The following is a 26490-nucleotide window of genomic DNA, read 5'->3' as shown; positions in this document are numbered from 1 at the left end:
AGAAAGTTATACAGATGTTTAATTAACTTCTATTTAAAAATATTCAGTCCTCTAGTACTTATCAGCTGCTGCACGTCCTGCAGGAAGTGGTGTATTCTTTCCAGTCTTACACAGTGCTCTCTGCTGCCACCTCTGTCCATGTCAGGAACTGTCCAGAGCAGGAGAGATTTTCTATGGGGATTTGCTGCTGCTCTGGACAGTTCCTGACATGGACAGAGGTGGCAGCAAAGAGCACTGTATCAGATTGGAAAGAATACACCACTTCCTGCAGGGCGTACAGCAGCTGAAAAGTACTGCATAGAGATGAGCGAACCTCAAGCATGCTCGAGTCTATCCGAACCCGAGCATTCGGCATAGCGGGGGCTGCTGAAGTTGGATAAAGCTCTTCAGCTGTCTGGAAAACATTAATACATGGATATGTTTTCCACATAGCCTTGGGCCCTATTCCACCGGACGATTATCGTTTGCATAATCGTTAATGATTAACGATCTCAAACGACCGCTATTGCGAAAGACCTGAAAACGTTCACTCATTTCCATGGAACGATAATCGTTACTTACGATTGTAATTGCGATCGTTTTTTCTTCGCTATTTATTCGCTATTGCATTCGTATCTATGGCGAACGACCGAACAATGTCTTATTCAATGCGAACGATGTGCAAACGTTTTGCGAACGAGCAACGATAAAAATAGGTCCAGGTCTTATAAAGCGATCAACGATTTCTCGTTCGGTCGTTAATCGTTAACTGCATTTCAACCGAACGATTATCGTTTAGATTCGAACGATTTAACGATAATCTAAACGATAATCGTCCGGTGGAATAGGGCCCTTAGGGCTTTATTCAAGTTCAGCAGCCCCCGCTATGCTGAATGCTCGGGTTCACATACGGGTTCCATTAGGGTTAGTAGATTTTTACCCTTTCTAATATGGCTGAATGAATTGTTGCAGAAGTGAACATGGCCTAATAGTAACTGCATTATTAGGCTATGTTCACACTACGCAAGAGACTGGCTGTTCCATGACCTGGCCGGGTCTCGGAACGGCCGGTGTCAGAAAAGATCATCCCGGCCAATACTGCAGTACCGGCTGGCTGATCTTTCGTGCTGCAGAGTTCTGATGTGGACGCATCAGTGTGCGCCCGCATCAGAACTCCCCACGGCACACTATGGAATGTGTGGCTGGAGCCGCTCGCTCCATAGTTTGCACTGACAGCAGCCGTGGAAAACTGACATGTCAGTTGTTTGTGGCGCCGCTAGGTATCCCTGCCGGAGCGTATACTATGTGTATACGCTCCGGCCGGGATCCCTTAGACAGCTATGTAACATATATTTCCGTAATAATCACGCCCATTGTACAACGCCCTTGGTTTTACGAGAATATACGTTGTGTGAACATAGCCTTAAGGGGTATTTCTCACTTAGAGGGGTTATCCAGGATTTGAACATAGTTGCTTTCTTTTAAATACAGCGCCTCTCTTTTCCTGAGGTTGAATGTGGTATTACAATACGACTCAATTCATTTTAATGGAACTGAACTACAATACCACACAGTAAAGGAGGACAAGGATGGCACGGTTTCTACTCCTGGATAACCCCTTTAAAGAGAGAGTCTATCCATAGAACATATCGTTTGTCATGGCCACTGGAGCACAACTATTCCCAGACTTTTTTCATCCTCACACGGGAGGGATCTATGGCAGGCATGCTGGCCGGGAAACTTTGGTAGACAGTCTGGATTGGAGAGGTATTGCAGGCTCTTGGGGCAGTTGACCAGTTTAGGGAATCCTAAGTCACAGTATGGAGACATTTTAGGCTGAGGCTGTGTGTTGGGTTCATCAGCACCACAAGATGAGTGGTATTATTCCCATCATAAGAAGGTAGGAGACCATGATAGAGGCCCAAGGTTTGTGGGTCTGTTATACTGGACAGGAAACACAGACTTTCCAAGTACATAAAATCAATCTTTGTTTCATGTTTCAAACATAAAACCAACGCGTTTCGGATGTGACAAAACCCTTACTCATGGTTGGTCATCATTCCCAATGTCCTACAGTAATTTTGTTCCTTAACCCATGAAGACGTGAGTTTCACATGTCTATACATCAAGGGATAGTTGGGATATGTATAGTATATCATTAGAAGGGGAATGTGCTGGATTGACAATAAGGAAATTTCCACACATCTGAAATGCGTCGGTGTTTGGTCAATTGAATAAAGATTGATTCTGTGGAGCTGGAAAGTCTTTGTCTCTTGTTTGTTTAAGGGCCTTTCAATGGTCCATACCTAGGCTACTAGTGACTGCATTTGGTCAATTTCTAGGCGTATACATGACGTTAAAATCAATAGACATGACACAGGTACGTCACAGTATACGTCAGCGTGTCAGTAGGCTGACGTATCTGTAAGCCACTTATCTGATGTGAATGTAGCCTTAGGTCCTGCCTCTGCACTGCTGTGAGTTATTACACTGTCCGGGGCTGAAATCTATGTATTGGTCCAGTAAATGGGTTAAAACACTAACCACTAATTGTTGTTAGCACTAAAAGAATTGTACTCAAATATAGTTAGTCAAAAATATATCAATGGATTACCATGGAGGACAGGGGGAGGGGGGAATACAGTGTATACAAAAATGTAGGACGCCCTTCCCAGCCAAGAGAAGCTTTCTTTATTGATTCTGTTGGGTTCCAATTTTGTTGGAGATTTTATTACTGGTAATTTTTATTTTCTGGAGTCCGTAGGCAGCAACCGTTCCGCCCCCTCCACACCCCAGCCCCCCTGGCGTACCGGACGGAAAGTGCCCATATGCAAATATCTTATTCGCAAAACGTCCATTTGCAAATAAAATTATTCACAAATGGGCACTTTCCGCTAAACAAATACGATCTTTCAGCTTGATACATGTCCCTATATATATATATATATATATATATATATATATATATATTTATAATATATATATATTATTTTTTTTTTCTGCTCTTCCTGCTCTATAACATAGTTCTTTATGGTGCGTTCACACCTACAGGATCTGCAGCTGATTTTCTGCAGCAGATTTCATTTAAATAACTGAACACAGCATCAAATCTGCTGCAGATCTGCTGCAGATCCTGTAGGTGTGAACGCACCCTTAAAAAATAAATTAAAAAAAAGAACACATTTGTGTCTGAAAGGTGATGTGCTCCAGGCATGGATAACATACTCATTTGCGTGTGCAAAGAATACACACCATGGCAAGGTGTAAATTAGCTCCTTAACATATCTTTTTTTAGTAGTTTTATGTTTTCCTCATATTTTTACGTTTTAATAGCACATTTGTATTGCCATGATCAGATGTATGGAATGAGACCTGTATTTCGCTCTGTAGGATACCTCTTGGTGTCCTCAGGCTTCTCGCTAGCTCTTGCTGTATCTGTGCAGTAGCTGCCGTCTTTGGAGCATGTTAGCTGTTGATCTTATGTTTAGCTGATGTCCAAGCACAATGGATACCATCATTATTCAGCCCGACACCTATACGTTTGGTGCCTGGGTGATGTCACTGAGCGTTGAATTCTCATAAACATTTATGTAGCTAACAAGAAAATTAGTCTACCCTTTGTATTGGTGACAGATGTGATGTAATGTCCTCTATGCCTGTATAGTTGATATAAGGCTTGTCATGTGATGTTAGATGTCTTTTAGGCTAGGTTCACATCTACTTTTCACCTCCGCCTCATTTTTGTTTTGGACTGGATGAAAATTGAGCACCCCATTGGAGGACCCCCAGCGGTCAGAGCCCTTAAGATCTCTTAGCTGTGGCTTATCCTGTGCTCACTTGGGAAAAGTGCATGCTAAGCACGTCCTCCCCAAGCTCTGTTCCATGTGACAAAGTCGGACCCCAAATGTAAGTCTATGGTACTTTGCTTGTGCAAATAGAGAGCATGGAGAGAAGTGCTCAGCCTCACGCTTCTCTCCCTGTCCATCATACTCTCCAGCAGCCATAGTCCACACAGCTCTGGGAGTCGGGTCGTGACATCACCATTTTATCCAGGAAGTGACATCACTATTTTTCCAGGAAGTGACATCACCATTTTATCCAGGAAGTGACATCACTATTTTTTCCAGGAAGTGACATCACCATTTTATCCAGGAAGTGAAGCCTTGATGCAGTAGTAAGTGCAGGGAAAAAGCACTTTATAAGCATTTAAGCGTATATTGGTGATTTGTATAACTTTTTGGGGGTAATACAATCCTTTGATAAAAATTTGCCAGATTTCTCCTTTAAGGAACGTTCGATTGGGGATGTTGTCCTTAAGAGACTGGAGAACATTGTATTCATCCTTCACAAGGCTTGTTCTGCTCTATCGATGCCTATTGCCCCCATAGGCGGAGGGACCCTTTAATGCGGTCCTATTTGATTATGTGATTACATACCAATGAAAACATTAGAAAATGTGTTCGCAGCATTTACACTTAACACATTTGCAAACATTGACAAGACTCTGCCAAGAACCGAGATTTAAGTGAAGACCTGCTGTCTGAGGCTGCCGAGACGCTGTTTGCAAATTTTTGTTGACTGCATAGATTTCCACTGAAGAATCATTAAATAACCCAGCGCTTCCGATCTCTACATCTGTCTCAGGAAGTCCCTCCAGTAGTTCACATCTGCATATTTATCAGGTATAAAGGTTGAATATCTTCAGCATAATTTACACCCAGAAGCCGGAGCGCTGCATCGCAGTTTTAGACCTATTATTTATCACTTTTTCTGCCTGTCAGGCCATTCACGTCAAGCAGTCTGTATACCCTGTAACTCATGGATAGTCACCTTGTGAGTCCCCTTGATGTTTTGGCTGGCCTAGTTATCCATACACTCCTTTGAAGAGGATCTGTCATGGCAGATGTTCCGAAAAGTATTGAGACTCGGTGGTAAATTAGTATCAGGGTTTCCAGCCTATAGACTGACCATATATTAATCATCCATACTTTTTTCCCAATGGTTTTTACACTAAACCACCAATTTTTGGTGAGAAAACCACCTAAAGTTGCAGAAGAAATTGGTCCTCTGTGGGGGTGGTCTTCTCCAAGATAACTAGAGATGAGCGAACCTTGAGCATGTTCGAGTCGATCCGAACCCGAACTTTCGGCATTGATTAGCGGTGGCTGCTGAACTTGGATAAAGCCCTAAGGCTATGTGGAAATCAGGGATATAGTCATTGGCTGTATCCATGTTTTCCAGACAACCTTAGAGCTTTATCCAAGTTCAGCAGCCCCAGCTAATCAAATGCCGAACGTTCGGGTTCGGATCGACTCGAACCCGAACCCGGTTAGCTCATCTCTAGAGATAACGCATGGTGGACTGAAAAATTGATCCGGATAAGATAGTCTTCTCAAAGAGGTGATCTATTGGAGAGGCAGCAAATGAGCTTGTTATGGGGTCCTCAGTAAAGATAAGCGAACCTTTGATTACCGGTGGCTGAAGAAGTTGGGTGCAGCCCTAAGGCTGCCTGAAAAGCATGGTTACAGCCATATGCCATAGGTTATATCCATGTTTTCCATGACTCCCTAGCACAGCATCCAACTTCTATAGCCACCGGTATTCAAATGTAGAGTGTTGGATGCTCAATGTTCGCTTATCTCTAGTCCTCGGGAAGTCTAGTTCTGACTGGTCCCATCCCCTTTGCTGGTGGCTAGCAAGAACCAGTGCTGGTTGCCCATTTCCAGAGGATTGTTGGCACAAGTATGTGGAAAACACTCAGTGACGCATTTTGATGTTTTGCTGCCTTCTATGTGTGCCATTGCTTGACTGGTTAGTATACCATTTGGGGTATATGTGGGCATCCTATCAAGAAGGCATGCTGACGTATACCGCAGTGTACTGGAATCAAGCCCATCCAGTTTAATGGTCTGAACATAGTCAGCTGGTGACTACATTTAGGCTGTTTCCCATGCATATTGATGTGTGTGGTCTGTTGTGCTCTTGAGTCCCACAAATAGTGTTGAGCAAACTTCAGAGAAGTTCCTGAAGAACTTGGACGTCACCCTAGGCCTTGGACCGTATCCATGTTTTCCTGGCATCCCTAGGGTGGCATCCAATTTCTCCAGTTGACGTACGACTATGTGGCCGAATCCGGACACTTTTCTGAAGTTCGCTCAACACTACCCACAAAGTAAATGTGTATGTTTGGAAAGTGGCTCGAACGAAATCACAAGTTGACTATGGACAAATGCCAGCACGCCACGGCCCATGTTGGGTACACATTGGCATCCCTTTTTTAAAGTATGCCAGTGTATAGAGGGAAAAATAGACGTGAACAGCCCCTTTGTCAGAATAGTAAACATTACAAACATTTAGAGGAGAAGAGAGTCCTTACACAGACTGTAGTCGCATATTGCTAACAAAGTCCGATTACCAGGGGGTATGAAGCTTCTACTTTCTAACTATGAAACCGCTGCTATACCCAATATCTGTCTATGCAGCCGTGTAGAAAAAAGCTGAGTGATGGGGAGACTAAACAACATGTCTCTCTCCTGGCTCACACTTGGTTCTAGTGATCCGACATTTGTGGTATATCCCAGTGATATGCCAATATGTCATCAGTGTGGAGCCCATTTAATCTCTGTATCTACTCTCATCTTCTCTCCCTCTTCTTATTTCATAGACTTGTATGAACAATAAGCTTGCACCCTTCTCCCTGTTTATTCTAGCTATTACTGGGGGTCTGAACACCCAGACGTTGTTTATGTGAAACGTTTTTTTTGAAAGGACTGGTACACTGTAAAATCTGCACTGCAGGTCTTTTCATGCTGTGTGAGAGCTATACATTTCCCTGGGTTCCCATGATGGTGCCTTACATTTACACAGTGCGTGGATCCAATTTCTACAGATCTCATCCACATCACTGCTACAGTAATACTTTGCAGATTTACAAATTATGGTATATCCTTAACATGTACTGCTATTTTTATGGACTGCCTGAAATGACGGGTGGTTGGCAATGGTTCATATGCTAGTCAGCAACACATTTTTCCGTCTAAACCGGAAAGTGCGTCCGACCATAATGAAGTTAATAGGTCGCTTGTACAATCCATCGGTCATTTGTGTGGCCCGGCCAAACGATCGGTCATACCTTGTAATATTGCTGATCATCGTTTGTTTGCAGGGCTGCATTGGACCATGTAAGAGGGCCCTTAGGGACAATAGCTTAGTAGATTTCAGAGGCATATGGAGGTACAAGGCCTCATTCACCTGTATAGAGCCATGTTATGGCTCCATGAAACTCAAATGTGTTCATGTGAATGAGGCCTTGTATTGATATGCAGACTTTTTGTTCCAGCACCCATTTTCTTTTGTGCGCCATGATATTGTCTCCAGACACGTGCCTGTCAGTAAGTCTGTTGACGGATGATGACCTTATTTTGGTTTTAGGGTGGTTTTGCCTGTTAGGTCCCATTGTTCTTCATTGTTCCATCTGTCTGTCCATATGTGTCGTAAAGCCCGTCATGAATATTGGTTTGTCAATGGTTCTGCTGCCTCGAGGTAAGCCTCCGCCTGTATACTGGTATCGTACAGACTGCATCTATACCATAGCGCGTATCTACCCAGCAAAGGCAGACATGATCGCTTCCTAACGCAATTCTAGCTAGTCATACCTTCATTTTATTGTCAGGGTGTTTTGCTCCATGCTTATGTATTTGCTAATCAGTTGTGATGGCATTGTCAAATGTGAGTCACTCCGCTAGTGACTGTGGATCCTGAATGAAAGGACTCATTGTTCCCATAGTAAATGAGAGAGTCAGTGGGTGGTGATTGCATGAATGGATGAGGGAATCGCCGTAAAGCTGAATATATTAAGGTTGTCAAGATGGGAAAAGTGTATCTTCCTTATTGCTCGCTGTATGGATTTTACTCAACACAGAGCTAAATGAGTGGATAGGTCTCACATACAGGTATCTTCATCAGACATGGATTATTTTTGTACTCAGACATATTTGGGCCTCAAGTCCCTATTGTGCCCATCGGTTTGCACCTTGTACCCTATTGCATACATTGGTTGGCTGTGAGGAAGATTGGTATACTTCTTATGAATATCATCTTATTGAAGCTTCTCAGGTACTGTTTTGACAGGACAGTCCTGTAAAAAAACAGCCTAAGGGACAGAGGTGCTGATTTAGTGAATTCATTGTTGGTAAGTAGTTTTGATCGTACTTGCCAAACTGTTTGGGTTCGGCAACGTTCTCTGAACCCGAATGCTCAGTGGCTGGAGAAGATGAATGCCGTCCTAGGGCTGCCAGGAAAACATGTATACAGCCATGTTTTCCAGGACTTCCTACAGCAGCATCCAATATCTCTATCCCCCAGGAGTCAAATGCTGAGCGTTCAGTTTTGGATGAACCCAAAAGGTCATCAAGTTCACTCATCACGATTGGTAAGTATGCATGATCGACCCAATACTAAGTGGGACCTGGGCATTTACACTTATGTGAAATGTAGGATACTATGACAAGACCCAGGAGAAAATTGGAGCACCCACACAGTAAACAGTATAGGTAAGTGGCAGAGAAGTTGAGTTTGGGCCTCGTACTTGCTGGGCCTGTGGCAGCAGCTTAAAGTGAATCTGTCATCCACAATTCATGATCTAAACTGCCGACAATGTTAGATAGCTGTTAGGTCAAGAAGAGACATGGTACCTATCATATATTTGTATATGCTTCCATATCATAAATGCTTTTATTCTCTGATGCTAATTATCAAAGAGGTGCTCCAAGCTCTTGATTTCCTGAGGGCATTAAACCCTCCTGGCTCCCCTTCCCATCCCTATCTCTGCTTGGGGCTCAGCGCTCGGAGGTATGTTCTCCATGTGTCTCCTCGCCCTACCAGCTATCTAACAGCTTCAGCAGTTGTTTGGAACTTGAATTGTAGCCACCGGATTTACTTTAAGGGTGCGTTCACACCTACAGGATCTGCAGCTGATCTGCAGCAGATTTGATGGTGCAGATTTGATGCTGTGTTCAGTTATTTGAATGAAATCTGCTGCGGATCCGCAGCAGAAAATTAGCTGCGGATCCGGTAAGTGTGAACGTACCCTAAAGCATTACTGTCATTTGCAGTAACTTTTGACATGTCCTCAGACATGATCTTACTTCAGAGACCCACTGCGATCCCGAGATACAGCTGTAACAACATGCGTCTCTCCTTGGCCGTCAATCTGTCAATTCATATAGGAATAGGGATATAACAGCAAATGCACAACAATTGTACAGCAACAAATAAGTGCATTACAACAAGTATTCACCATTGGCGTGGTATTAGCTGGATATAGGTCACGCACCTCTGTGGGGCCATAGAGCCCCATATACAGAGCAAAAGTATAAACACCTTTCCGACATATGATGCATCAGTGAAGACAAGGTTACATATAAGTGATAAAGTATAGGTGTATCCTGTGTAAGTCCCACGTTGGAAGTTTAACTTAGGGAACATGAACATCTTGCAGAGAAATCAGGACTAAACAGGTATGCACTTAAAGCGACTCTGTACCCACAATCTGCCCTCCCCAAACCGCTTGTACCATCAGATAGCTGCTTTTAATCCAAGATCTGTCCTGGTGTCCGTTCAGCAGGTGATGCAGTTATTGTCCTAAAAAACAACTTTTAAACTTGAAGCCCTGTGTCAAATTGGCGTGGCCTAGAGTGTCTGTGCATTAGGCTTGCACTGCCTTTCCCTCCCTCTTCCCGCCCTCCTCATCATTAGGAATGCTCCAGGCAGGTTTTCTACTATTCATCACCTGTGTGAGCACGGCACATGGGCTGGATCGTTAAGGCACCTGTGCAGTGTTCAGACAAGTGAGGAATAGAAGAAATTCTCACAGGGCCATTCCTAATGGTAAGAGGTCGGGGAGGAGGGACAGAGAGGCGGTGCAAGGTTAGGGCACAGACACTTGAGGCCACGCCAATTTGACACGGGGCTGCAAGTTTAAAAGTTGTTTTTTAGGACAACTGCATCACCTGCCGAACGGACCCCAGAACAGATATTGGATTAAAAGCAGCTATCTGAAGGTACAAGCAGTTTGAAGAGGGAAGATTGTTGGTACAGAGTCGCTTTAATAGCAAAGAAAAGAAAGAAGGAAAAGAGAGAGGGACAAGGGGGAGGAAAGGAAGGAGGTAAAAAAGACAAGGGGTCCTGACTATGGAGGCTACAACCTCAACCGAGGGAAAACATGGGAGATGACTTAACATCATGACCTACAGTGTAATAATGCCAAGGAAATAACAAATGGAAAGCAGGAGTGTCTATAAACAATAACCGGGGAGTCCAGATAGTTCTTATTGCTTTCCGAAGTCTCAGCGGACAGCTCTTCCATGCGGTGGAGGAGCAATATCTCAGCATGCAACTCAGTCACAGTGGGTATATGTGTGGAGTGCCAATGGTGTGGTATAACCGACCGAGCTGCAGTCAGACAGAAGTGGAGAAGATGCAGTCTATATAGTGAGCAAGTTGGATTTTTTGCTGGCTGGGGAGTTGTATCACCCCTTCTCTGGCCTGTAAGTTCGATTATCCTACTAAAATGAGGTCTGTTGGCCAGTATGCCAGTATGGCCATCATATCTCCATTATGATACCAATGTGAACCTAGAAGGATAACTGACAATAGGGCTGTGAATGGGAGGCCTCAGTAACCTGACTGGTTGCTAGGCACATGCCCCTTGGCAACACCATAGAAAACATACCGTAACTGCAGTGTATCCCTAGCAACCAGTCTGCCTGGTGGCTTGGCGCCATACTAGGTGGTAAAAGCTTGGTAGCGGTCATATTATATACCAGATGTAAGTGTGTGGAGGGTCCTGGACACAACATGTGTTGCCCTCATCATTTTCTTGATGGATTTTTGTTACTATCAGCATACAATGCTACTTTACTATGGTGTTTGCATAGTAGTGCCATAAAGTAAACATTACGGAACAGTACAGTGCTATATACTGCAAATAGCCAATAATATATAGCTTCTATAAGGTACCTAAATGACATCACATCTGAAGCCATGATGTAATATGAGCAGTTTGTGAGGGAGGAAAATTTGGGCATTGATTTAGGCCAATAAATGATGACATAATAATCAATTAATGAACGCTGACACTAATTTCTCTTCTGCCGATGCTGGGTTCTACCCCTATACTCCTGTAATGGGGTTTCTTAAAGGGATTAGAAAAACATGGCTGCTTTTTTATTCTCCAAAAACAGCACCGTACCTGTGTGGTATTGCAGCTTAGTCCCATTCACTTCTGTGTAATGTTAGACTTGTGTGGCACTGCTTCCGGATAAAAAGTAGTCATGTTTTTCAGGCCTGTACAAACCCTTTAAACCCCATCCTGAAATACACCTAGACCCAGTCTTATCTATGAACCTTATTGTCTTTTTCCACCGTCCTTCTACCTAAACCATCATAGTGACCGTGAAGCAGTCATTTAGGATTGTAGGTGATATGTTTTATAATTCCTAATGCTATTTGACTAAATGAGATTTATGTGTATAAACATAGGCAATGATAGGGCAGAAGTAGAGATGTGCAAATCCGATCAGAACCCGATCATTCTGCATTTAATTACCGGTGGCTGAAGAAGTTGGATGCATCCTTGGGAAGTCCTGGAAAACCTGGAAACAACCATAGGCCTTAGGGCTGCATCCAACTTCTTCAGCTAACGGTAATCAAATGCCTCACCCTTGCGGTTTAGACAAACCTGATCTTGCTTGAGATTCCCCCATCTCTAGTCAGAAGGCATTGCAATATAGTTGTCGAACATTTCTAATCCATTACCTCGAGATGCAATACCAGACACAGCCTCTAAACAAGGGTGGCACTGTTTCTGGCTCTAATTACATAAACTCTTTAATAACTCCTACACCTCAAATAGTTGGACAGAATAATGACCGATTTTCAGCCTGTGGATATAAACACAGTGCCATTCATTGGTTACTAAGAACCAACCCAGCAAAAAGTTAAAACATTTTGTGACCACTAGAGAGGAGCGAACTTTCCAAAAACTTTTGGCAGGTTCTCTAGTGACCACACTTTGCTTTAAGTTTCATTAAAAAAAATAAACTTTATTTACATAAAACCAGAAACCCCCTTTAACTCGGAATATAACTTACTGTACATAAATCAGACGAGAATCTATTGTCCTGTATTATTCATTTAAGAAAATGGAACATCATTTTTTTTTTTAAGCGCCTGTCACTTTAAGAGCATCTTTCACTGTAAATAATGGGTCTGCACAACGCTGACCAATATTTACACGTGATAATATTCTTCCAAAATTACTATCCGAGTCTGAGTACACCGCACACAGCGTTTCTTCTCAGATTTCCGAGACACGTCGTTTTAGAGGGGAAAAAAGCCGGCTAGTGTTGTGGAAACTGATATTAGCAATTTAATGAAGCACAATGGGCGACACGGAACATCTTTTAGAACCTCACACATCACTGGACTTTTGTTATATTCTGACGCTCGATTCCTGTTACCTGTTATTATGTTGCTGACTGTCGACGTCTTTCGGGAAATGTGTCCAAATTACTCATACGGTGAGGGGAGGTTTTAAAGGGTCCCTCCAACAATGGGAACGCAACGCATCCGTGTCTGCTCAAAATTTATTGTATTTTTCTGCCTCAACCTTCTGTCATATAAATGTTTAATGTACAGTAGCAGTGACCCTTTTCAAGGCTTCTGCTATTACTTTTAGGCCATCTGTTACATAGAAAAAGTGATAGGAGATACTTTCTCACTTTGTTACATTAGGTTTCTGCTAAGCTTTGAGGTAGCCGGGGCAGGTGGTGTTACATATTCGGGATTATGGCATCTTTGGCTAGCTGTATGCAGGGTTAAAGGCTTAAAGGGGACTTCCAACCCTAAACAGAGGCCTCATAGCAGGTAGAACAAAGTCTGTATTGCAGCAGTTCTATGGAGCTGTTTGCATCCTGCGTGCCGCCATATAGTGCTTATTAGAGATGAGTGAACCGGGTTTGGGTTCGAGTCGATCTGTACCCGATCGTTCGGCATTTGATTAGCTGGGGCTGCTGAACTTGGATAAAGCTCTAAGGTTGTCTGGAAAACATGGATACAGCCAATGACTATATCCCTGATCTCCACATAGCCTTAGGGCTTTATCCAACTTCAGCAGCCACCGCTAATCAAATGCCGAATGTTCAGGTTCTAGTGCTTATGTATGGAATTGTATGTATAATATCCAATTTGACAGAAAGATCTTTCATATATCTCTGTTTAATATTGCGGTTTTGGAAGAACTCTTCAGTCACCATATTACGACTTTGTGTGGAACTGTAATAAGAGTGTATACTAGGGATGGTGCGAACCCTCCGAGGTTCGGGTTCGTATGAACCCGAACGCTCAGCATCAGATTCCCGCTGTCTGCCCGCTCCGTGGAGCGGGTGGATACAGCGGGAGGACCGCCTGGAAAACTGAGATACAGCCTATGGCTATGGCTGTATCCCAGTTTTACAGGCGCTGGAGCGGGCAGACAGCGGGAATCATTACAGAGAGTTCGGGTTCGTACGAACCCGAACTGAACTCGGTTCGGACCATCCCTAGTGTATACCTTAGGCATACCAGTGGGCTGTTTCTTATCCAGCATAGTCCCGGTACTGCCATACCAAGTATTATTTGTAGAGAATGAATGAAGCTGTAATGCGCATGCATAGCCCTAAGCTCTAAACTGCAGAGATTTGGGGGTCCCTGTTCTAGAGATTGGGAGGAGCCCCAGCTGTTGGACCCACCATATTCTTAGAAGTGGCCTATCCTGTGCATATCCTGGATAGGACATAACTACCCCAGATGGGAATCCCATAAAGTTGCACAAACCCACTGATTTTGGTGGAACTGTGCAATATGTATAGGGGCCTCCTTGCTTTTCCTGCTACAGATGGTATCTGAGAAGAAGGATCAAGCTTGTTGGATTTCAGTTGCCCTTTTGTTCTTGGAGAGATAAGCAACTGCCAGAGAAGTCTAGGAGCAGTTCACCCCTCTTTACTTTTATTACACCCAAGCGGTTGGGTAAGATGGACAACCTTGTGTATGGAGGGATCTGAGAGCTGTTGACCAAATAAATTCAGTGTACCGCTACAAGAGATGAGCGAACATCGGGCACGCTCTGGATAATCCAAATCTGAGCATGCAGTATTTTTTTTTTTTTACCGGTGGCTGAAAAAGTTGCATGTAGGCTTAAGGCTGCCTGCTTATGACTGTATCCATTCCAGGACTCCCTAGGGCTGCATCCAACTTCTTCAGCCACTGGTAATCAAATGCTGCATGCTTGGGTTTGGACAAACCCGAGTGTGCTCCAGGTTCACTCATCTTTTAGGTTGGGTTCACACTGGGAACACCAACTTTAGTGTTCGTGGGACTTCTCCTTTAAGGTTTTAGTTACATCAGATAAAAACAATAACTGTCCTGACTCCTGTGCTGATAGCCTACCGCTACGATAGTGCAGGCCTCCTCAGCCAGTCAGAGATGGAAGTAACAAACTTAGAATGCATGACCAAAACCTTCATAGGAAAACCTCAAACTAAAACCAGAGAATAGGCCTGAACAGCCAGAGAGCAGATACTACCACGACAAGACCATATGGATGGATGGATTGAATAAACATTGAATAAACATTGAATAAACGTTTGTTATGGCTCTGTGTATCCATGAGAGGGCACTATTAACAACCCTGTGCTTTAAGAGTCCATTTTGGGCCACGTTCCAATCAAGCTGCATACAGAATGAGCCCTGAAGGTTTACAGTGTGGAGCGGGGATGTCCTGCAGCTGTGGGGACAATAAAAGTCATAGATGCACTAAAACATGGAGATGGATACTTTGATATTAGATATCACCAATACAAAAAAAAGTTACATTTTTAATTTGTAATGCAAGAAATGTTAAAATGTTGCTCCCGTTCTATGCTTTAAAGGGTTTATCCAGTGCTACAAAAACATGGCCACTTTTCCCCCTACTGTTGTCTCCAGTTTAGGTGCAGTTTGCAATTAAGCTCCATTTACTTCAATGGAACTGAGTTTCAAAACCCCACCCAATCTGGAGACAACAGTAGGGGGAAAGTGGCCATGTTTTTGTAGCGCTGGATAACCCCTTTAAACATTCCCATCTCAGACATGTATAGATGAATGAATAGATGCAAGTCCCATCTTCCAGAACCTTACTTTGGGCAGCAATGGACTTCTAACCTCTGTCCTGCCTGGAAGGAGCATTGCCCACAGGGCTGGCGTCAGCACAGGGCTTACCCAGGCAAGTGCCGGGGCCCACAGCGCCTCTAGGTGCCCAGAGAAGGAGAGGGGCCTGGTGTTCTGATGTTCAGCCTGTCCACTGTAGTACAGGGTGCCTGGGCTAAACACCAGAAGACAGAGAAAGAGCAGGACCTGTAAGCATCCTGCAGAGAGGGATGAAGGACCTGATCACATGATCCACAGGTCCTCAATACTTCAGTGTGGAGAGCAGCCTGAGAGAGAGAGGAAGAGGGAGAAGACTGAGCTGTAAGTAAGTGCTGTGTGTATGTGTGTGTGTGTATGTCAGTCAGTACAGGGCCGTCTTAACAGCATTATGGGCCCCTGGGCAGAGGTGCGAATAGGCCCCCCCCCCAACCGCATATAGTGCCCCCCATAGTAGCCAATTCCCCCATATAGTGCCCCCCATAGTAGCCAGTGCCCCCCATAGTAGCCAGTACCCCCATAGTAGCCAGTACCCCCCATAGAAGCCAGTGCCCCCCATAGTAGCCAGTACCCCCATAGTAGCCAGTGCCCCCCATAGTAGCCAGTGCCCCCCATAGTAGCCAGTACCCCTATAGTAGCCAGTGCCCCCCATAGTAGCCAGTGCCCCCCATAGTAGTCAGTACCCCCCATAGTAGCCAGTGCCCCCCATAGTAGCCAGTGCCCCCCATAGTAGCCAGCACCCCTATAGTAGCCAGTGCCCCCCATAGTAGCCAGTGCCCCCCATAGTAGCCAGCACCCCTATAGTAGCCAGTGCCCCCCATAGTAGCCAGTGCCCCCCATAGTAGCCAGTACCCCTATAGTAGCCAGTGCCCCCCATAGTAGCCAGTACCCCTATAGTAGCCAGCACCCCTATAGTAGCCAGTGCCCCCCATAGTAGCCAGTGCCCCTTAGTAGCCAGTGCCCCCATAGTAGCCAGTGCCCCCCATAGTAGCCAGTACCCCTATAGTAGCCAGTGCCCCCCATAGTAGCCAGTGCCCCCCATAGTAGCCAGTGCCCCCCATAGTAGCCAGTACCCCTATAGTAGCCAGCACCCCTATAGTAGCCAGTGCCCCCCATAGTAGCCAGTGCCCCCATAGTAGCCAGTGCCCCCATAGTAGCCAGTGCCCCCCATAGTAGCCAGTACCCCTATAGTAGCCAGTGCCCCCCATAGTAGCCAGTGCCCCCCATAGTAGCCAGTACCCCTATAGTAGCCAGTGCCCCCCATAGTAGCCAGTGCCCCCCATAGTAGCCAGCACCCCTATAGTAGCCAGTGCCCCCCATAGTAGCCAGTGCCCCCCATAGTAGCCAGTACCCCTATAGTAGCCAGTGCCCCCCATAGTAGCCAGTGCCCCCATAGTAGCCAGTGCACCCATAGTAGCCAGCACCCCTATAGTAGCCAGTGCTCCCCATAGTAGCCAGTACCCCTATAGTAGCCAGTGCCCCCCATAGTAGCCAGTGCCCCCCATAGTAGCCAGTGTCCCCCATAGTAGCCAGTGCCCCCATAGTAGCCAGTGCCCCCCATAGTAGCCAGTGCCCCCATAGTAGCCAGTGACCCCCAAAACAACAAACCAGTTACTCACCCGTCCGGCGGCCCCAGCAGCTCCTCTCCCGTCAGCGCACTCCCGTCATCCTCCGGGCACAGGCAGCGGGGTACAGAGAGAAGTGACCTGCTGCATGACACATCCAGGACACAGGCAGCGTCTCTGTACCCCGCTGCCTGTGCCCGGAGGATGACGGGAGTGCGCGCTGCCAGGAGAGGAGCTGCTGGGGCCGCCGGACGGGTGAGTTCCTGGACTGCCCGCCCCTTCTATCGCCACTCAGCTGAGCCGATCAGAAGCCCAGAAAAGTGCTGCTCATTGCACTTTCCTGGGCTTCTGATCGGCTCAGCTGAGAAGCGATAGAAGGGGCGGGCGGAGGGGGTCGCTCAGGGCCGCTCACTATGCATATGCATAGTGAGCGGCAATAGAGGGGGCGGGCGGGACGGCTTCCTTGCGGTGCTCAGCACTGCTTGGAAGCTGTCTTCGCTTTATAGGACGCACTTAGTTTTATAAGTGCGTCTTATAAAGCAAAAAATACAGGTGTGTCCCAGAGGGCAGGGGCCCCCTAGGACGCAAGGGCCCCCGGGCAGCCGCCTACCCTGCCCAATGGGTAAGACGGCCCTGAGTCAGTAAGTGTGTTTGTGTCAGTCAGTAATGTTTGTCAGTATTGAGTGTCAGTTATGTGTGTTGCAGTCAGTTAGTAACGTATATGTCATTAAAGGAGAACTCCAGTGAAAATTTTTCAGTATTGTATTGCCCCCCAAAAGTTATAGAAATCACCAATATACACTTATTACGGAAAATGCCTATAAAGTGCTTTTTCCCTGCACTTACTACCACATCAAGGCTTCACTTCCTGGATAACATGGTGATGTCACTTCCTGGATAACATGGTGATGTCACTTCCTGGATAACATGGTGATGTCACTTCCTGGATAACATGGTGATGTCACTTCCTGGATAAAATTGTGATGTCACTTCCTGGATAACATGGTGATGTCACTTCCTGGATAACGTGGTAATGTCAAGACCCGACTCCCAGAGCTGTGCGGGCTGTGGCTGCTGGAGAGGATGATGGCAGAGGGATGCTCAGTGTCCCCCCAGTGCCCTGTGTACCTCAGTGTCCCCCTGCCATCATCCTCTCCAGCAGCCACAGCCCGCACAGCTCTGGGAGTCGGGGTGTAACATCACCATGTTATCCAGGAAATGACATCACCATGTTATCCAGGAAGTGACATCACCATGTTATCCAGGAAGTGGCATTACCATGTTATCCAGGAAGTGACATCACCATGTTATCCAGGAAGTGACATCACCATGTTATCCAGGAAGTGAAGCCTTGATGCAGTAGTAAGTGCAGGGAAAAAAAGCACTGTATAAGCATTTTCCGTAATAAGTGTATATTGGTGATTTGTATAACTTGTGGGGGGCAATACTATACTTTAATAAAAATCTTCACCTGACTTCTCCTTTAAGTGTCTGCCAGTTAGGATGGGTTCACACTACGTTTTTGCAATATGTTTTTTTCATCCCTTTTTGCAAACAAAAAACAGATGGAAAAACGGATGCATTTGTGTGCATCCGTTTTTCCATTGACTTCCATTATAAAAAAAACAGATCAAAACGCATTTTTTTTTAACATACACATTTTTAACATACACAAAAAGCTACATTTTGTCTATTTTTGAGTTTTGCTTTTTTTTTTTTAATAATGAAAGTCAATGGAAAAACTGATCAATGCGCATGCACACAAATGCATCCGTTTTTCCATTTGTTTTTTTGCAAAAATGAATGAAAGAAACGGGTTGCAAAAACATAGTGTGAACCCAGCCTTATGTGTATGTCACGAAGTGTGTGTGCCAGTAATGTGTGTGTATGTCAGTAGTGCCTCAGGTGATTGTGCATAGTGGATGGATGAGGGGCCCGCTGAGGCTTTGACTCCCAAGGGCCCGCAAAAACCTGGAGCTGGCCCTGGTTGCCCACACATGTATATTTATAAAGGGGTCTTAGGGGCCCCCACAGACACTTATCAGAGTCTGGTAAGTGTCTGATTGTGGGGAAATCAGAAAATGGGACTCCCGAAGCTCCTGCCAGAATGGAGCCACAGTGCGCATACTCAATCACTTCTTCAGTTATTATCTATGGGACTGCAGAGGATTGCCGAGTATAGTGATCACCAATCACGGACACTTCCATAGATAATAAAGGGAGCTGCAGTTAAACACTGCATCTCCATTCAGGCTGGAGTCCTGAACTGATGTCAGAAAGTTATGCAGATTTGTAAATGTCTTCTATCTAAAAATCTCAAGTCTTGCAGTACTTATCAGCTGCTGTATGTCCTGCAGGAAGTGGTGTATTGGTATTTTTCAATGTACCCCTTGGCAACAGGCTAGGGATATCTGGCTATTTCTGTGTTTTGAGACTCGCAATCGAGGCTCCACAGACTCCTTTTTTGCATATTTAAATTTTTAGGAGGCATCAATGGAGACTCTTGATTGAGTACTTCATTGGGATTTTTTCACTTGTCTCCCTGAGCTCAGTGATTGCTGTGATTTGTTGGTCTATTTGTCATTGCCCCAACTATCCAGAATCCTGTTCCACACAGACGAGGGGAAAATACCCCGAAACAGCTGTCTGTGGATAGATGCCTGCCTTGGTAAACCCTTGTCATGTTGCAATACTCACAACAGAGTTAGACTTTGACACAAAAGGGGCCACCCTGGTGTTTCCCTATTTATGTTCCAATACTTACAACCAAGTGGGACTTAAGGGGCTACCTATCAGGGGGGTTTGGTGCTCTCCCCACCTGGAGGCACCCCGTGGCAACAGGCTAGGGATAGCTATTTCCATGTTTTGACACTCACAACAGAGGCTCCATGGACTTCTTTTTTGCACAGTTCCTGTCTCGGACAGAGGTGGCAGCAGAGAACACTGTCTCAGACTGGAAAGAACACACCACTTCCTGCAGGACATACAGCAGCTGATAAGTACTGGAAGACTTGAGCTTTTTTTATTAGAAGTAATTTACACATCCCTATAACTTTCTGACACTAGTTCATCTAAAAACATTTTCTTTTTACCGGAGTGACCCTTTAAAGTAGTGATCCCCAACCTGCTGCTGGCCAGCTGTTGAGAAACCACAACCCCCAGCATTGTAGGAGTTGTAGTTTTGCACAGCTGGAGAGCCGCAGCTTGAAGATCACTGGTTATATCATAATAGGAGCTAAAGATGTGAGTGCAGGATCAGACTACACAGAGGGTTTGTAGTCTATAACCATGGAGATCCACAGGTTAGCATAGGAGCTGAAGACATGAAGTTATTCAGCAACCCAATGTTTCCGATCATTGTTGTACAAAACAGCACCACCCCTGTCCTCAGGATATGTGCGGTATTACACCTTGGCACCATTCATTTCAATGGAACTCAGCTGCAGTACCACACCCAAACTGAGAACAAGAGTGGTGCTATTTCTGAAAGAATACAGCCATGTTTTCTGATCTTGGATAACCTCTTAATGTACAAATAATGGTATAAAAAGAAGTAGAGTTCTCCCGGTATCCATGTTTTTTTAAGGATGCTGTTCAGTGACGGATAAAGTTTTCATCAAATTGAATCCATTGTTTCCCTTTAAGAAAATATTTTCTTTCCTGGCAAGCATAATGGTGTCATAAATTCTGGCAGTAACCAGGTAAAGGATTGTTTTGTTCTATTAGTTACTTAGCAACCGATTGTTAAGTACAGAACAAAGAATCACCCGTGACATCTGTCATAGTGCACCTGTCTGGTTGCTATGTGTCTGGGTCATGTGTATGTGTTTTTTGGATCTGTATGTGATGTACATGCTGCTGCAGTGCATCTGGTTGCCTGTACATGAATAGCTGGACTTATAATGCAGCAGATCCCATCACTTGTACATTAAAGGGGTACTCCGGCGAAAATCTTTTTTTTTAGATCAACTGGTTTCAGAAAGTTATATAGATATGTAATTTACTTCTATTTAAAAATCTCAAGTCTTCCCATGCTTATCAGCTGCCGTATGTACTGCAGGAAAGGTTTTCTTTTCAGTATGACACAGTGCTGTCTGCTGCCACCTTCGTCCGATACAGGAACTGTCCAGAGCATCAGCAAATTTCCATAGAAAACCTCTCCTGCTCTGGACAGTTCCTGACATGGACAGAAGTTTCAGCAGAGAGCTCTATGTCAGACTTAAAACAACATTTCCTGCAGGACATAAAGTAGCTGATAAGTACTGGAAGACTTGAGATTTTTAAATAGAAGTAAATTACAAATCTATATAATTTTCTGAAATCAGTTAATTTGAAGGAAAAAAAAAGAAAAAAAAAAGATTTTGGCTGGAGTACCCCTTTAAATGCACCTCATTTTTATGGCAAGGCTTCATCTGTTTTCATCTTTGGGCATAGGCAGTCCCATAGACATATAACCATGCATGCACATAATGCATAGTAGTTGTCTCCAGTCACTGACAAAACTACAACACCCAGAATGCTCTGAGAGGATGTTGTACTTGAGCAAAATATAATTTCTGGTTCAGGATAAGAAATCTAATTTACTATTATGGTTACTACAGGAAACAGTCAGCAAGCTTGTGCTCTGATGGAATTCCGCAGCGTGAATGATCTCCTGTAAATGCAGTGAATGCCGGTCTGGTTCTTTGTGCCTCCAATATAATTTTTTAGTTACAATTCTGTAAGAAACCACAGGCCGTTATTAAACGGACGTTGTAATAACGGCAATTATTTGCCATTAAATGATGGCCACCCACTAAATTTCAACAGTGTGTGAACATAACCTTTCTGCGTTTTCAATCCACTCCTGGTTTTAATTGCAATATACTGAGCAAGCTTGGGTTCTTTCCATCACTCTGTTAGGGTGGGTTCATACTGAGGAATTCTCGCGGATAATGTCCGCGTAATTCCGCTGTCTGTCTGCGCGCACGGCCGCGCGCCTTTCCGCCGGCTCCATAAACACCATTCTATGGCCCGGAGTATTCCGCTATCCGCCGAAAGAAGTGACATGTCACTTCTTTCGGCGGATAGCGGAATACGCCGGCCCATAGAATGTTGTCTATGAAGCCGGTGGAAAGCTACGGAATCCGTCAGGAAATTCTCCAGTGGGGTTCCGTAGTGTGAACCTACCCTTACTCTTATCTATGCTGTGCTGATCTCCCCACCGGAACAACCTAACCCTTAGCCCTCCATATTTGTCTGCCTGAGAAACTGACATGGGCCTTAAAGTGACACTGTTACCCCCTTTGTGCATTCTGACATCTCTACACAGGTGTAAAGGGTAAATTTAGCGGTTTTCATACCTTATTTTATATCATACGTCATTGTGCTTGTTCAAGTAAAAAGTCATCTTTTATCAACGGCAGACTGCGTTAAGTGGGCGGGGCCTCGCAGCAATAGCGCCACTTAACCCCGCCCGCCGCGGCACAGTTGGCCCGCCCCCTTGACGCCCATTGGTGGGCCGACCTAGAGGGGGTGGGGCCTAGACCTTTAGGCCAGCCTGTTCCAATAGCCGACGAGGGGGCGGGACCACGGTGACACGGTGGGCGGGGCTAAGTGGCACTACTGCTGCGAGGCTCCGCCCACTTGCAAAAAGGAGGTGACAGTGTCACTTTAAGTTCTCGGACACTCAGGTCTCTCGGATCTTCCAGTTCACTCACTCTTCCTCTATAGCTTCTCATTTGCAAGAAGCAGGGTTCAAGGTGCTCACTAAATGATATATTGTCCCTGCTCGCATACAAATAATTTTTGGGGATGCTTCACCAGTATGCTGGAGGAACTGCGGTGGCGAAGGCATGCCATTACACACTTTTTGGAGTGCACAAAACTTGTCCCTTTTTGAAGGGAGGTATGGCGCCTAACTTCCACTTTTACAGACCTTCATTTGCCGCTCTCTCCCGAATTCTTCCTCCAACATATCGCTGACATCCCTGTTAAGACATACCACCATTTTGTCCTCCAGCATCTGGTTAATGCAGCCAGAGCATGTACTCCTGCTACATGGCGGTGTCATGATCTCCTGCCCATTTCTGCGTGGCAGGTCAGCCTGGTTCTTTTGTACCTAGTTCTAGGGCCCTTCGGGACAATTATCACTCGGATAACCGTTAACGATAAACAATCTCAAATGACCGCTATTGCGAACGACATGAAATTGGTCACCCAATTACACGGAATGATGATCGCTACTTAAGATCGTTCTTGCGGTCATCTTGTCGTCGCTATTGCGTTCGTCGCTACTGCGAACGACCAAACAAAGTCTTATTTCATGCAAACGATTTGCGAATGAGCAACGATAAAAATAGGTTCAGGTCTCATTAAGTGATCAACGATTTCTCATTTGGTGTTTAATTGTTAACTGCTATTCAACCGAACGATTATCGATTCGTTCTGAACGATTTAACGATTATCCGATCGATAATTGTCCCGTGGAATAGGGCCCTTACTGGGATCAGTTTACGGAGACTGACGAATATAAATCTCTCTTAGCTCAGTGAGGAAGAGGCTTTATCACCCCACCCCCCTATGTTCACTGTTGAAATTGAGTGGATGGCCGCCATTTAATGGCAAATAATTGTCGTTGTTTTAAAACCACAGCCGTTGATTTGAAATAATGGCCGTTATTTGCTGTTAAGCGGTGGCCATCCACTCAATTTTAACAGTGAGCATAGCCTTTCTGTGTTTTTAATCCTCTCCTGGTTTTGGTTGCAAAATACTGAGCAAAAATACTGCGTGTGTGAACATAGCCTTAAGTGATAAAAAAATACCACATAGTATAGTATTTTATATTTTCCCTGCTAAAAAAAAAAAAGCGTTCTTCAGAAAATCGAAATATATAAAACTACCTAGAAGATACTGGGTGAGATTTATCAAACATGGTGTAAAGTGAAACTGTCTCAGTTGCCCCTAGCAACCAATCAGATTCCACCTTTCATTCCTCACAGACTCTTTGGAAAATGAAAGATGGAATCTGATTGGTTGCTAGGGGCAACTGAGACAGTTTCACTTTACACCATGTTTGATAAATTTCCCCCACTGTATTTAGCCCAGGCCTCGTAGGCCTCTTAGCTAAGTGTGATAGCAGCCATATGGAAACACTAGCAAGTGTCTAATTGTTGTGTAGCTATAGGGGGTGCAGAGATGGTAGTCACACCTGGGTACTCGTGTATGAAGACGCATGATTGGAGGGGGGTGGAGGGGGCTTGATACGGATTCTTACATTGGGGACATCACGTTACACCTGACACAACCCCCATATTTCTTGTGATTCCCGGGAAGGAGCTGCGGTGCTGCTGTCGCTGCTGGGGGGGGGGGGGGGGGGGGGGGGGGGGGGAGCAGGAAGCACATGGCGCAGCGTTATTCTTTGTACCATTTCACTTATAAATAGCGTCTTATAAATGTGCCTGTTAAAAAAGGAAATGTGGATGGTGCCGAGGCTGGAAATGAATGACAACTGCAATTAGACATGAATGGGGAGAGATGTAATTAGCTGGAAACAGGAAACTCCAGATCCTGCTTCCCAGTTGTGCTTTGTGAGCTGAATAGAGCAAATCTGTGCATCAGGCTATCTTAATAAGCAATTCAGAGAGAGAGAGAGAGAGAGCGAGAGAGAGAGAGAGAGAGAGAGAGAGAGAGAGAGAGAGGGGTGATCTTCTGGTGCTCACAGGCAGAGCGGCTCACAATGGCGGCCACCAGACGCTGCTGTATATCAGGGCTGGACGCAGCGCTGCTTAGGGTCTAGTCACATATTGCTATAGGAAATTGCTTAACCGTCTGTTTTGGCAACTCAGCGTCAGTATTGTGTGAACCTATATGGAGGTTTTCATACACTCAATGCATATAGAGATTTTGGAAGTAGTAAAAAGTTGCTACACACAAACATAAAAGTATTCCTGTTACTTAAAAAAAAAAAAGTTGGCTTGCCCTAGAGACACATCAAAAGTTTTGATCAGGGAGAAGCATGTGGCTGAGCACTTCTCTTCCTGGCACATTGTGCTCTCTGTCTTTTTCGGTAGACTAATGGTGCATTTACACACACAGATTTATCTGACAGATTTCTGAAGCCAAAGCCAGGAATGGTTTGAAAAAGAGGAAACTATAAGGGTGGGTTCATACTGAGGAATTCTCACGGATAATGTCCGCGGAATTCCGCTGTCTGTCTGCGTACATGGCCGCGCGCCTTTCCGACGGCTCCATAGACACTATTCTATGGGCCGGCGTATTCCGCTATCCGCCGAAAGAAGTGACATGTCACTTCTTTCGGCGGATATCGGAATACGCCGGCCGCTAGAATGGTGTCTATGGAGCCGGCGGAAAGGCGCGCGGACAGACAGCGGAATTCTGCGGACATTATCCGCGAGAATTCCTCAGTATGAACCCACCCTCAGTCATTCCTTTATGACCTGTTCCCAATGTATAGTCTGTTACTGGCCTTGGCTTAAAAAATCTGTCAGATAAATCTGTCTGTATAAACGCACCATAAAGCTGGGTTCACACTATGTATATTTGAGGCTGTATTTGTGAGGCTGTATAGCAACCAAAACCAGGAGTGGATTGAAAACACAGAAAGGATCTGTTCACATAATGTTGTAATTGAGTGGATGGCCGCCATTTAATGGCAAATATTTGCTGTTATTTTAAAACAACGGCTGTGGTACAGATCCTTTCTGTGTTTTCAATCCACTCCAGGTTTTGGTTGCTATGAGGACCTGACATGAGGACCAAATACAGCCTCAAATATACATAGTGTGAACCCAGCCTTATAACAATAGAACCTGTCTCAGAAAAGGCAGCAAGCCGGGGAGTGAAGTACTTAGCAGAGTGCTTCTCCCCTCCCTCTCTTAGTGGGGTACTGAACATCCAGACCCTGACCGATCAAAACGTTTTGTTTGTCCCTCTACCTCCCCCCAAGTCTTTGATGTGGTATTGGCTCGTACTCCCTGCTCATACATCTTGGGCATGCTCAGTGTGGTAAGGTGTATGCTGCTGCACCATGCATGTCTGGGGGGTGCTTCTTGCTGCATTGCACATGAGCAGGGAATACAAGGCAGAAGTGCATTCGAAACTTGGGAGGAGGTAGGGGCTTGTCAGTCAGCTTGAATGAGCGATTGCAGACCTCATTGATGGACTATCAATGGGGGTTTCTAGGCTTAGAAAAACATGGTTGGAGAAAAAGCATCACACTTGTCCTCAAGCTGGGTTTGCAGCTCAGTTCCGTTGAATTGAATTGAATTTGAATTTTCCAAGCAAGTAGCTGTGTTTTTTCTAATCCTGGACCCTTTAAGGATTATGGTGCTGCCCCCATGACTATTCTGTCATAATTAACATAAATTATAGGCTGTATATAGGGGCATAGCTAATGTCTCCTGGGCCCTGGTGCGAGAGGTCAACTTGCGTGTGTATATGTACCGCAAGACAGATATTACCAATAACACCAGAGAAAATATTATCACCAAATATATTACCGCCATACTGTTACTGACCAAATCCTGTATACTGAGACCAATATTGCCAATAATACCAGTATACAAGGGGGAAATATTACCGCCACACCACAACCACTACCATCACCACCATATTGTTACTGACCAAATCCAATATACTAAGACCAATAAAACACAGTACCGGATAACAAGTAACAAATATTACCACCACATACTGACTAACACCGCCACATACTGACTAACAC

The 26490-nt window shown here is 45.0% G+C and overlaps 1 protein-coding gene across 39 annotated transcripts in view; it reads left to right on the top strand.

The window, feature by feature from the left end:
• RIMS2 (regulating synaptic membrane exocytosis 2) overlaps positions 1 to 26490 on the top strand; it is a 424384-nt gene that overhangs the window by 15276 nt on the left and 382618 nt on the right. For 2 of the 39 annotated variants that reach the window (XM_069957255.1, XM_069957223.1), the window contains exon 1: positions 10727 to 10807. The exons of the other annotated variants lie outside the window; for them this stretch is intronic. In XM_069957255.1, coding sequence (XP_069813356.1) covers positions 10806 to 10807 — 2 coding nt within the window. In that variant the 5' untranslated portion in view covers positions 10727 to 10805. Of the gene's footprint in view, positions 1 to 10726; positions 10808 to 26490 lie in introns of those variants that run through there. 39 annotated transcript variants of the gene reach the window in all.

This window comes from Dendropsophus ebraccatus, chromosome 2 (assembly GCF_027789765.1).
Source record: "Dendropsophus ebraccatus isolate aDenEbr1 chromosome 2, aDenEbr1.pat, whole genome shotgun sequence".
NCBI lineage: Eukaryota > Metazoa > Chordata > Amphibia > Anura > Hylidae > Dendropsophus > Dendropsophus ebraccatus.
The sequence above is the reverse complement of the archived record's forward strand: the minus strand, read 5'-3'. Positions and strand labels throughout refer to the sequence as shown.